This window comes from Tarenaya hassleriana, unplaced genomic scaffold (genome assembly GCF_000463585.1).
Source record: "Tarenaya hassleriana unplaced genomic scaffold, ASM46358v1 Cleome10, whole genome shotgun sequence".
In the NCBI taxonomy this organism is placed as follows: domain Eukaryota; kingdom Viridiplantae; phylum Streptophyta; class Magnoliopsida; order Brassicales; family Cleomaceae; genus Tarenaya; species Tarenaya hassleriana.
Window position 1 is genome coordinate 2,676,014 of NW_010960188.1, and position 11,385 is coordinate 2,687,398.

Here is an 11,385-nt window from a genome sequence, read left to right on the forward strand (position 1 = left end):
TCCCTACACTACTAAGCCTAAAATCTTGATCTTTTGCAGGTACTTGAGCGAAATAGGAGCATTGCAGATGGTGGTGGGCGAGGAAGATGAAGATGAACCCATTTCATTACAGGACATGTACAAGAAGGTGGCAGAGCAAAACACAGGTTGCAAGTGGGAACACTACGAGGTTTATAAATACTTGAAGGGTCTTGGCTATATCGTCGCCAGACATGGAGTTCCATGGACTTCAAAAGATAAACCAGTTCATGTCGGAGAAAGTTCCAAAGACAGAGACACCATAACTGAACTCTTTCGTGACATGCAGATTCGGGATACAAAGGCCGTGTTCGACGTGTATATGCCGAACAGCCGGTTCAAGAAATCTTCCCCGGGTGACCCAAGCTTTGTCGCTTGCTTCTCGGGGTAAATCCATTTTCGTGGCTCCAAAGCTTCACAAGCCATATCGTTTCCGTTTCCCTTTAACCAAATGCCGAGTTCTTGTTCTTGTTCTCCCTTCTGCAGGGGCTCTACACCGAGCAAAGACGAAATCCAAGACCTGGAAAGATGCGTAACTACACCATTGATGTTCTGTCATGTGGAGCAGGGACGTTGCAGCTTCTTCGCCTTCAGCTCTGTAGACCTACCTGTATTACCCTGATGCGGTAAAAGGACCACGACCTGATCATGCTGAACAACTTTAAAGATTCATGTCGAATAAATAGTAATACTTCTGGATATGCAGTTTACAAGTATTTTGGTGTTTAGGGTTACAAAAAAATATTGAAAAGGTAAAAGCCAGCCTCCTTGTCTCAATAGACAATAGATATCTGCTATTTCGCGTACGGGAGAGAAAAGAACGAGCTGAGAAGATGTGCTTAAAAATGTATCGGATCCGTAATATTTTTCCCTTCGGTTTCAAGGACTGCAAAGGCCTTTAAGGTCCTCTTCCTTGGCGTACCAGCTCGGTATTATCTTGCGCAGATGTGGATACAAGTCCTTGTACGAATTCCTTATTGTCCCTTCAGCCACTCCAGTAGCTAGTGAGATATCTGCACCAAGAATTTGATATAATATATCGCATTATCGGTATACAGAACTGAACATATGAATTATTATTATTATGCAACAGACCTTTGAGCGGCTTCTTGTCATCGGAAAGTTGAGTTATTATGTAAATAACTGCTGCCGCAATTGATATAGGGCTCCTCCTACACGAAGGCAGGTGAGTATACAATCAGAGAAAACTGAATATGGATTATCACAGGAGAACGGATTGTACCTTATGTCAAACTCCTCAGATTTTTTAACAGCTTCTTGGGCAGCCTTAACCGCTTGGTTATTAGTACCGAGGTTGGAGCAAAACCGTCGCTGCAGATGAAACCAACAACAGCCATTCAAGATTCAAGAATCCCGTGTTACCCGTGTAACAGAACAGAGCAGTCCACTCCTAATAACTTGCAAGTTTTATAGAGGGTTGAGATGAACATCACCATAAAGTCACCGGCATGTATAGTGCCCATTTCCACGGACTGACCCGTTTCCAGCCCCAATGTTTTAACTATGTATTCTTTCGCCCGGCCAATTTCCTTCTTCGAGGCTCCATTGGCAACAGAGCAAATTTCTACGTAAAAGGGTCATGCATCTGATTCACTAAAAAGCAACGCTAAATCAACAGGGAACCATATTCTCGAATAGAAATATTTGGGCTGTACCCTTAACAGTCCTCGGCTTGTCCTCTTGACGACAGGCGATATAGAGGCAAGCAGCCAGAAGCGCATCCTGATTTCTTCCTCTGCTTGACTTTTGATCTTCCACCCTCTTAAATATCTCATTAGCCCGGTCCTTTAGATCAAGGAATGTCACCAGAGTGGCGAACAACATAATCAGATAAGGGATGCTGAATCAGTTGTAAATATGAACCACAACATAAACATATGTTCCAGCAACATTTACACAGATTCTTTGGCAACCCAATTCAATGTCGACCTCAGAAGATGATTGGTTTAGAGAAGAAAGCTTACCTTGATGGTTGCAACAAGGCCCAACCTGAAACCAAACAATTAACAACAAGTTAGCACCAATGTAGTTCCATCACGAACAAATTTACCACGGAGGATGAACTTTTCAATGGACGTGAAAGGAAATCCCTTCCACTAAATAATTGATTGTGTGTCTTTCAGACATCCTCAGCTGGATACCGTTTGCTAACAGACATCTACAGACACTATAATTATGAATTGACACGCATATATACCAACTACGGATGCCATGGAACTGTATGCAAGTTGCGCACATGATCAACATTGCATGATCCATCAAGCAGGGTGCGAGCAATTCCATCTCAAATGAACATTGTATGAAATTCTACGGCGCGTATTAACACGAACCAGGGGGGGGAAAAAACCATAGTTCCAACAAAGATCATGTGATCTAGCATCACAAGCTCTCAATATTTCAAATCCGGTTTGAAAATTTCACAGTCGCATCAAGAGAGAAATCCCGATCTAGTGTCAAAACCGAAATCCAAATCCAGGGCATGAAATCGAATCACGATACAATAGCTGATCCAAACGCTACCTATCCGACATGGTTGCGATGGTCTTAAACGCGATGATCAGACCGCGGTCGGGATTCGAACCCCGGTTCTGCCACCGACCGAGGGAAGAAGACAAGAAATCCCCGGAGGAACCGTTGGGCTTGGCGATGACGGTGGAGAGACCGCCATCGGCGAGAAGCGGGTTGGTGGGTCCACCGACACGGACTGGATCGTTGTCCCCCGACTCGTTGGCAAACGTACGCCACTCAGAGGTCTCATCAATGGAGTGCGATTCCAGAACCAGACCACACTCAGAGCAAACGGTGTCACCCGCCGAGTGATCGAACACCACCTCCGTAGACTTCTTGCAGTCCGAGCAGTAAGCGTCCGACATGATCGAAACCCTAATTTCAACCCTACACCTCCACCAACCCGATCCCTCCGATCTCTTCAGCGATCGTCTTCTCCGAAGAAGGATGGGAGATAAAATCGAAACCGAAACTGGACACGACAGAAATGTGGAGAGACAATCAGGAGGATGCTTCCCTTTATATGGACAACGAGGTGGGGCAACTGAACGAGCTGTAATACGGTGCACCCAAAAGGGACGATCTGGATCGTAGCTTATAGTGTGGGGTCCACTGATCTTTGATCGGACGGTCTGTAATTTTCAAAAACTTAAACTCGGTTTTTTTAATATTGATTTATTTTTGGTTGTCCGTCGAAGGAGGTCAAAAGAGAAAGTGACTTGTTAGGAAAGTCATGCGCACTTGCATGTGTTGGATAAGTTGGAAGATTTCCGAGTGTTTGGATACAGAGATAAACTTGTACGAGGATATCACTTTCTTCAAGTCCCTTTTTTTTTATTAGTTGGGCCCATGCTTTTTAGCCCATAGTATTTGGTCCATCACACAATTAAAAAGAGGAGAGAGCACAATTTCAAAATAAGACCTATCGTATGAATTAGAATTAAAAAATATTTTCCTTAGCTTTAAATAAAATATATTTAGAACACCCGAAATTAAAATATTGGGCTATAGCCTTAGGAAAAAAAAAAGAGAGAAATAAAATGTGGATTTACGGTCGGAATAATATAATTATTGAAGGTAAATAAGAATTATAAAGCACATAAATGAAATCCATTTGAATCGCGAAAAGCACACGGAAAAAGTAGAGGAAAACAAAAAGGGAAAGCAAAGTATATGCGTCCTTAATTAGCGGAGTCACATCCATAGATTTCTTCGTGGGCAAAAGTCATTAATTAAATAATTACGTATCGCCGTAAATATAATAAAATAAATCGAAACTAATGACATTAACTTCGAAATAAAATAGGAAATATATGCGTCACTGCACGCCTTAACTTTTGAAACGGATGGAATCGTGTATATATATATATATATAATTTTTTTTAAAAAAGAAATAGTTTTACACAAAATTATTCAATATAAATACTAAAATAGAATCCAACTATCATAATTATGCAGCATGGATCGTATTGACGTACCACCAGATGCTTAGTTAAGTTAACACTCTATGTAATCTTGCTTCGTGTATAGTTTAACATTTATATATATATATAAGGTTTACCGTTTTGTGTGTGTGGATTGTGTGTGATCTGATTGGCTGATGAACTACTCGGCGTTTCAGCCCCACAGACACAAAACCGGTGCCGTTTTTTTTGGCAGTTTGCCTGACACTCATCCTTCACGTGACTGTTTCACCCTTCGCAGCTTTAACTACACGGCGTTTCAGCCCCACAAACACAATCCGGTGGTATATACATTGATGTAAACACATGGTAGAGATATTTATTATATATATGTATATAGCCACAGAAATACTACGAATATGAAATATTGAACCGTTCGAGCACTAAAATATTTGACTCATTTGAAATATTCTACATGTGATTTTATATTTTATCAAATCCTAACACATTTATACCAATAGCCGCATAAAATGGGATTATTTAATAAATTAATATGTAATTTTTGCATGATTTTTTTTGTTTGAATGTGATTGTTATATTACTACCAAAAAATAATCCAAAGGTTTACATGAGTTTAACATGTACAAAAGATTTCAAAAGGCAGTGATTCCTAACCCAAAAGAAACTTGAATCTTAGCTATAGCATGTAAAGCGATAGCATTGTTGGAGGGGGACATTTGATCCGATAGAAACCGGCGACGTCTTTGTGTATCCGTCCATTACGTTCCTTCCAAATTTCGTATACTACTAGCTGCAAGAGAAGGCTCTTGATTAGCTCTGTCGTCGGTTGGATTGCCACTCGATGTTGGTTAATCCACGCTCCAGCATCCGCAACCTCTTTAGGGGGAGAGCCGCCAAGATTTTCTGCAAGGGAGAACCACACATCCGCACTATATTCACAACAGAAGAATAAGTGAGATATGGTTTCAACTTCCTTACGGCATAGTATGCATCGGCTCGGCCCTTGGATACCCCAACAAGCAACTCTATCCGAAGTCGGTAGTCTTTGGTAGAGAACCTGTCATAAGAGGAACACATGTCTGGGTATGGCTTTCCCAAACCATACCAGGCCGAACCATGAAACCGGAGCAGCCGGAGTTCTGATCCTGTCCCACGTGAGTCTTGAGACAAAGGTCGGATGATAGTTGTCGTCGTTCTTTCTCCAAAGCGGCTGGTCAGTGCCGTTGTCCGGGCGTGGGGGATCCATGCTCGAGAGTATGGTTTGAAGTTGTTGGACCCGCTCGTTCCTTGCTCCTCGAATTAGCCAGCGACCCTTGTGGACTGCGTCTTTAACTCTCGCCGTCTTCGGCAGCCTCAGGAGGCGGGGTCCGGCAATCCCGATGAACTCAATTTGAGGCCCAATCTCCAACCAACTGTCATACCAGAAAGATGTGTCTCCTCCGTCTCCAAGCTGGATCCTCGTGAACTCCCTGGCCCGCTCTTTCAATCATAACAGCTTCTTCAAATTTCATGTTGCCACGACGTTTTGTTGGCATTCCCAGTAAGTCCTCCCTTTGAAGACGTTTGCTCGGATCCATGCGACCCATATAGAACCTGCTTTACTCAAGAGCAACCAGATTAGTTTTAAACGAAATACCGTGTTTTGTACCTCCATCCGCCGTAAGCCTAAGCCCCCTTCACACTTAGGTTTGCAAATGGTGTCCCATGTAATGCGGTGGCTAGGTTTCTTGTCGGGTCCGTGTTGCCAAAGAAAGTTGGAGCAAAGGCTGTCGATCTATTTGAGCAGGAATTTCGGAAGAACAAAAGTCATCGCCCAGGAGTTAACGATACCGAAAATCACCGAGGTCACTAGCTGGATCTTTCCTACGGCTGAAAGGAATTTCGTGGTCCAGCCATCGAGCTTGGCCCTAATCCTTTGCAAGAGCGGAGCTTTCGTTAGGCGCGATGGACTTAGTGGAACGCCCAGATAGCGCACGGGGAGGAGTTCCAACCCAATACCGAGGTCCGCCGAGATAGATCTCTTCTCGCCATCAGATAATCTCGCCAAGAACAACTCTGATTTATCCGGGTTGATCCGTAGTCCCGAGATTACCCCAAACTCAGTTAGAATTCTCCGAACTTCAGATAACGATGATAGGTCCCCTTGGGTGAATATCATGACATCATCGGCGAAGGATAGATGAGTGATCATTGGGTTGATACAGCGGTAGTGAAGGGATAACCGTCCCTCCGTAGCAGATCTGTCCAATATCCGAGTCAGGATTTCCATAGTCATGATGAAGAGATAAGGAGACAGGGGGTCCCCTTGTCTCAGGCCCTTACGACCTTTAAAGTACCCGCTAACTCTCCATTTATGGCCACCGAGAACTTAGGAGTTGTAATACATGAGCAATCCATTTAACGAACACCGGCGGGAGATTAATGACTCTCAGAAGTTGGATTATAGTGTTCCAGTCAAGGGTGTCGAATGCCTTCCTTATATCTAGCTTTAGCATTGCACTCCGCCTCGATGAAGTCTTGTTGTACTCATGGATGATCTCCGATGCGAGCAAGACATTCTCAATCATCAATCTACCTTTGAGAAATGCATTCTGATTATGAGAAACCATCTGTAGAGCTACATATCGGAGGCAGCGGACTAGAATGGTGGAGATAATCTTGTAGATAGTGTTGCAGCAACTGATAGGACGGTACTTTGATAGCCTCATCGCCTCTGTCTTTTTCGGAATTAGGGCTATAGTGGTAGCATTAATCTGGCCTAATAGGTTCCCGGAGCGGAAGAAGTCCCCAACAGCGCTTACCACTCCGTCACCTACAATCTCCCAGCTCTCAGTGTAGAACTCCTTTGGGTAGCCATCGGGTCCGGGTGCTTTGTTGTCCGGAAAGGAGAATACAACACTCCTGATCTCATCGTCAGATGGAATAACGACCAGATCTATTGCCGAATTCATGTCCCACCTGTACGAGACTAGCCCCTGCAACCATGCCAATGTCGGAGTGCGGACACTCATATCCCGTTTCCCCAATAAGTCCAAGTAGAAGTTCACCGCATGCTCTTTAATTTGATTTTTTTGGGTCAGTTGATTCCCTTGGTCATCTACTAGGAAGTGAATATGGTTCTTGGCTGCCCTTTATACTGCACAGTGGTGGAAGAAAGAAGAGTTTTTATCCCCGAGTCTCAGCCACCTTATACGCGATTTCTGCCGGTAAATCCTCTCCTCCGCTGCTGTTAATACCATGAATCTTTGTCTGAGCTCTTTCTCCTCTGTAATCCGTTCCGGTGTAGGCATCGAAAACGCTTCCATTTGTATATGATTCAATCTCTCCTCGGCCTCCTTTACTCGCTTGGATAGCTGCGAGAATTTTGATTGATTCAACTCACGTAGTGGTTGCTTGAGCACCTTGAGGGAGCAACAAAGTTGGAACTGTGGTGTTCCTCCTAATCCGGCCACCATCCAATGACTTCGAACTATCTGGGAAAACTCAGGAAGAAGAGTTAAATGATAAAAGAACTTAAAGGGCCGAATTACCTGGCGAAGGTTATCCGGGAAGTGGATAATGCAAGGAGTGTTGTCTGAGAGCCCCAGAGCTGCGAATTCGGCGAAGGAGGATGGGTACTTCAGCTTCCATGTTGCATTGGACAAGGCTCTGTCTAGCTTGATGGACAGAGGCTCCTCCGAGTGATTGTTACACCAAGTATAAGAGGCCCCCCCCGGCTGGCAGTTCCATTAGGTCAGCTTCATTGAGGCAGTTCCTAAGCTCCTCCATGCCCGGCAGAATATGAGGTTGGATATGGTGATCCGAACGCTCGAGGGGAGGTAGACTTTGATTAAAGTCTCCCATAACCAACCAAGGAGTTTGGGTGATAGGTTGGTATTGGCTAAGCCACCGGAGTTCTTCCTACAAGGTTCTCCGCTCGATGAGCGAGGTTGATGCATACACAAAAGTCACCGTAAAGCTGAGGTTTGGACTGCGCACGACAACCCCACACGTCACACTCTGCTTAGTAGCTTTATAGATGGTCACCTTGACTGATTCCTCCTACACAATCCAAATCTTAGCTGTGTCATGGTCTACGAATCCACAATGATTCCTCCATCCCAATGGTATAGCATTTACTATCCTTTCCGAATTTCTCTCTTGGATATGAGTTTCCAAAAAAGCACCAAAAATCACCTTATTTTCCGAGATCCACCTGCGTGTCAAGAACCGCTTATTTTGGGCATATAAGTCCCTTTCATTCCAGGCAAAAATCATAGAAGTCCTGTTCGGGGCTAATTGCCCCTCGTGGCCTTACGACCACGACCTCTAGTTTTCACTTCCGTAAACCTTTGTTGATTCGTCTTCCCTTTAGTCTGTGGTTTGGAATCCTTGTTGATTTTCTGATGCGGAGGGGTTATGGGAGGAATCTGGGTGGGTCTCGAGTCTGAAGGTACGTGGCTGGGTGGAGGTGCGGTATGGGTGAGAATGGACTTCTCCGGATCAGCTCTATTTGGGGTGTCTAGATCCTTCCCTGACGCCTGTCTTTGTAGGGGGTAGTATCAACCGGAGCTTCAGAAGTTTCAGGGGATAGTGGGGCAGGTTCGGTTACCAGGTGAAGACCAACCGGGACTGGTTTCGGCTCATGGGGAATCAGTGGGGCAGTGAGACTCGTCGTGGCCCAACTCCGAGCACTGTTCGCATCGAGGCGGTAACCAGTCGTAGGAGATGTCAATGAGATGTTCCTGCCCATCCGGTAAGGTAACCATGATGTTTCTCGGAGGTTGACATCTCAGGTTGACATCAATGAAGATTCTAGCCACCGTCACATTTTCTTTGGCGGAGGTCTGCCTGTCGAGGTAGAGGGGATTCCCAACTGTAGTGACTATCCTACTAAGACTGTCGGTGCTGAATAGCTGATGCGGTAAGTTACGGAATGACACCCATGTCGGAATAGAAGTAAGCTCGAGTTTGGCAGCTAACTTATATGGGTTTCATTCGGAGATGAACATTGGTCGAGAGCCCACATGCCAGAATCTCTTACTGAGGGCCAGATCCCTAATACGACGGTTGGGCATTTTGAACAAGAACGTACCATTTCCCACGTCCTGAATCTTAATCTTCGGGCTGTTTCTTGACCATATACCGTTCGATACACTAACTATTCTACCCATTGACGGCGGTAGACCGTAAAACTGTCCCACTACGAAATCAGACCACTCATCCACAGAGGCTTCCAATGACTCGACCGGAATATGGACTAGAGGAATTCCACTCTTGTGGGTGGATGGAGTACCTATACGTTGCAGTGACTTCGGAGGGCCGGAGACCCTCTTGCTCCAAGTGTCGGAGCCTACCGATGGCAGAGTAGCTTGTGGTAGAGTTCCGTGGACAGCCGGCTTCCCGGGCTGGAGAGGTACTTCACCGGTGACAGCCGCGAATGGGAGAGTCGTGTTGACAGATTTGGGCCCAGAGGGGGTATGCAATTCAGAGGCGACGCCAGCCTCAACTTCGCCGAGAGGAGCAGTGGTACCAACCCGAGCCGCAGACGTGGGTAGGGGAGCGGGAGAAACCGTCCCAGCCCTAGGTACGGTGGGATGAGACGAGGAACGGCCGCCGCCAGGAGAGTATAGAGGGGGAAAAGCTACTTCGTAGGAGGCTTGGTCTCGACGGGATGAGAGAGAGACGGCTGGTACCGGTGGAGGAGGAGAGTTCCGGCTAGACGTTGACGGATTTGGATGAGAGACCGAATCTGACGGAGGAGGAGGAGGGTTTCGACCAGACTTCGGAGGATCTAACTGAGAGGCGGAGGCTGACGGAGGATGAGGAGGAGAGTTCCGGCCAGTCTTCGACGGAGGAGGAGGAGGAGACATGGAGAAGACCACCGAAGAGGGTGGGGTCTCATGTGACAGAGGCCGCGATCCCAAGATTCCGGGGGAGGGCGGGGCGGAAGAAGATCGGAGGCGCGATGGCATGGGGAAATGTTTTAGGTGACCGGCCGGCGAGGCGGAGGAGGTTTGCGCGGCGCTTGAGTTAGAGAGGGAGAAAGGTCTGTGCGACGCTCTCGAAAGGGGTTTTTTACTCAAATGACTCACTTGGGTCGCAGCTATTTCACGCGTACACCACAAAAAACATAACACATTAATTTTTTTTGAAAAGACGAAATTACCCTTAATGAATACACGATATTTATCCGTTCGAAAACAACTTCGTTATTACGACTTCGTAATTAATTCTAAATATAGTTACAATTGATTCTAAAAAAGATGATAGTTGTATATCAGTTATATGTTAGTCGTAATAAGGTCGCAAAAATAAAAAGAAAAGGGTATTTTCAACCGAAAAGTGAGTTTAAATTGAAAAAAAAAATTGTTTTTTTCCGGTGGTATACGCTGAAATAGCTGCGATCCAAGTGGGTCATTTGAGTAAAAAACCCTCTCATTCGAGTTTTTGCATTGTAATGGCTCTGATGTTTTCACGATTATCCTACCAACATATCAGTTCGATATCGCTGTATAACTTTGTCTTATGACTTAATATTATCAAAATTAATTTGATATTACAAATATCACCATCGAATACAAAGCTACATTATATTATATATATATATATATATGGGAATAACTATGACGAATGCTAAGGAAAGCATTATTGGAAAAAAAAAGATTTATCAGTAAAAAAAATTCCATATTGGGAGTCCCTCCATACCATGGGCCCACTTTCTGAGAATTCCCATCTATTAGACTTACCTTTTTAAGGTATGATTCTTCTGGTTTTGTTGAATTCCTTTCCTTCTTATTTTCTTCCATCTAAAGTTTGACAATGATGAAATCACATTGAAAATATAAAGGAAAATGTGTTGGGAAGAGACTTTGGCGAGAGGGAGCGTGAGTGGGAAGAGGAACGAGGAGGGAAAAAAAAACATCCTCAGAAACATTCGGCAAAATCTCAACAGTTGTTCGTCGTCTCTCTCTCTCTCTATTGATGTAAGAGAAGCAGCAAAACCCAGGACAGAATCGATTTTTAAAAGCTGAGAGACCCATCTCTCTCTCTCTCTCTCTCTCTCGTCGAGGAGAGTCCCCTTCTGGGCTCGTCTGAAAAGCCAGTGGGACAGTAAAAGTTGAACAGAAGCATCGGAAAGATCGAAACTTTGGTTCTGGGTTTTGCTCCTTTGTGTTTCCTGGAGATGGCGCAGTACCAGAGATTGATCATACACCACCATGCGAAGAAAGGGGAGAGGTTCAGACTCACCGGAGAAGTCGGCGGAGGCGGCGGCAACGGCAACGGCGGTGGCTACTTGAAGAGAGCGAGACGGAAGATTCTTTCTCTTCTCTTCCTCGCTCTCCTCTCTTGTTGCTTCGTCATGGCTCCTCACATCTTCAGCCTCTCTTCAACTTTCTCTCTCCTTGGTCTGATCTCCCCCCCCCCCCCCCCT

At 45.2% G+C, this 11,385-nt stretch overlaps 5 protein-coding genes across 7 annotated transcripts in view; 2 read left to right on the top strand and 3 right to left on the bottom strand.

Annotated features, from left to right (window-relative positions):
- Positions 1-780, top strand: part of LOC104802043 — a 1,862-nt gene extending 1,082 nt beyond the window's left edge. Inside the window, exons 3-5 of one of the 2 annotated variants that reach the window (XM_010525472.1) lie at positions 40-169; positions 308-405; positions 505-780. In XM_010525472.1, the coding sequence (XP_010523774.1) occupies positions 40-169; positions 308-405; positions 505-640 (364 nt within the window). In that variant the 3' untranslated portion in view covers positions 641-780. Of the gene's footprint in view, positions 1-39; positions 406-504 lie in introns of both variants that reach the window. The other variant, XM_010525465.1, reaches the window with a different exon arrangement.
- Positions 687-3,055, bottom strand: LOC104802033 (transcription initiation factor IIB-2-like). The gene is made up of 7 exons (XM_010525457.2): positions 2,560-3,055; positions 2,004-2,028; positions 1,695-1,824; positions 1,473-1,603; positions 1,262-1,350; positions 1,114-1,190; positions 687-1,031 (listed from the first exon to the last, which is right to left on the bottom strand). The coding sequence occupies exons 1-7, from the start codon at positions 2,910-2,912 to the stop codon at positions 898-900; spliced, it is 939 nt and encodes a 312-aa protein (XP_010523759.1). The 5' UTR covers positions 2,913-3,055; the 3' UTR covers positions 687-897.
- A 1,726-nt stretch (positions 3,056-4,781) lies between these two features.
- On the bottom strand, positions 4,782-6,240 carry LOC104804825. Its single transcript, XM_010529193.1, has 3 exons — positions 5,802-6,240; positions 5,072-5,450; positions 4,782-5,028 (listed from the first exon to the last, which is right to left on the bottom strand). The coding sequence occupies exons 1-3, from the start codon at positions 6,238-6,240 to the stop codon at positions 4,782-4,784; spliced, it is 1,065 nt and encodes a 354-aa protein (XP_010527495.1).
- A 2,353-nt stretch (positions 6,241-8,593) lies between these two features.
- On the bottom strand, positions 8,594-9,925 carry LOC104804833 (proline-rich receptor-like protein kinase PERK8). Its single transcript, XM_010529199.1, has 2 exons — positions 8,978-9,925; positions 8,594-8,866 (listed from the first exon to the last, which is right to left on the bottom strand). Exons 1-2 carry the CDS (start codon positions 9,923-9,925, stop codon positions 8,594-8,596), a joined length of 1,221 nt encoding a protein of 406 aa, XP_010527501.1.
- Positions 9,926-10,623: 698 nt separating this feature from the next.
- The window catches only part of LOC104802078, a 2,563-nt gene continuing 1,801 nt past the window's right edge, over positions 10,624-11,385 (top strand). The window contains exons 1-2 of one of the 2 annotated variants that reach the window (XM_010525524.1): positions 10,624-10,708; positions 10,801-11,359. In XM_010525524.1, coding sequence (XP_010523826.1) covers positions 11,137-11,359 — 223 coding nt within the window. In that variant the 5' untranslated portion in view covers positions 10,624-10,708; positions 10,801-11,136. The other variant, XM_010525515.1, reaches the window with a different exon arrangement.

Excerpts from the sequence above, each read along its gene's own strand:
- LOC104804825 (XM_010529193.1), bottom strand. The coding sequence starts at position 6,240 with ATGGAAATCCTGACTCGGATATTGGACAGATCTGCTACGGAGGGACGG. Across the intron at positions 5,451-5,801 it reads AGTGACCTCGGTGATTTTCG|AGCGGGCCAGGGAGTTCACG; the intron begins GTATCGTTAACT and ends TATGATTGAAAG. Across the intron at positions 5,029-5,071 it reads TCATGGTTCGGCCTGGTATG|GTTCTCTACCAAAGACTACC; the intron begins GTTTGGGAAAGC and ends CTCTTATGACAG.
- LOC104804833 (XM_010529199.1), bottom strand. The coding sequence starts at position 9,925 with ATGCCATCGCGCCTCCGATCTTCTTCCGCCCCGCCCTCCCCCGGAATC. Across the intron at positions 8,867-8,977 it reads TCAGTAAGAGATTCTGGCAT|CTATTCAGCACCGACAGTCT; the intron begins GTGGGCTCTCGA and ends TTACCGCATCAG.
- LOC104802033 (XM_010525457.2), bottom strand. The coding sequence starts at position 2,912 with ATGTCGGACGCTTACTGCTCGGACTGCAAGAAGTCTACGGAGGTGGTG. Across the intron at positions 2,029-2,559 it reads ATCGCAACCATGTCGGATAG|GTTGGGCCTTGTTGCAACCA; the intron begins GTAGCGTTTGGA and ends GTTTGGTTTCAG. Across the intron at positions 1,604-1,694 it reads CAAGCCGAGGACTGTTAAGG|AAATTTGCTCTGTTGCCAAT; the intron begins GTACAGCCCAAA and ends CCTTTTACGTAG.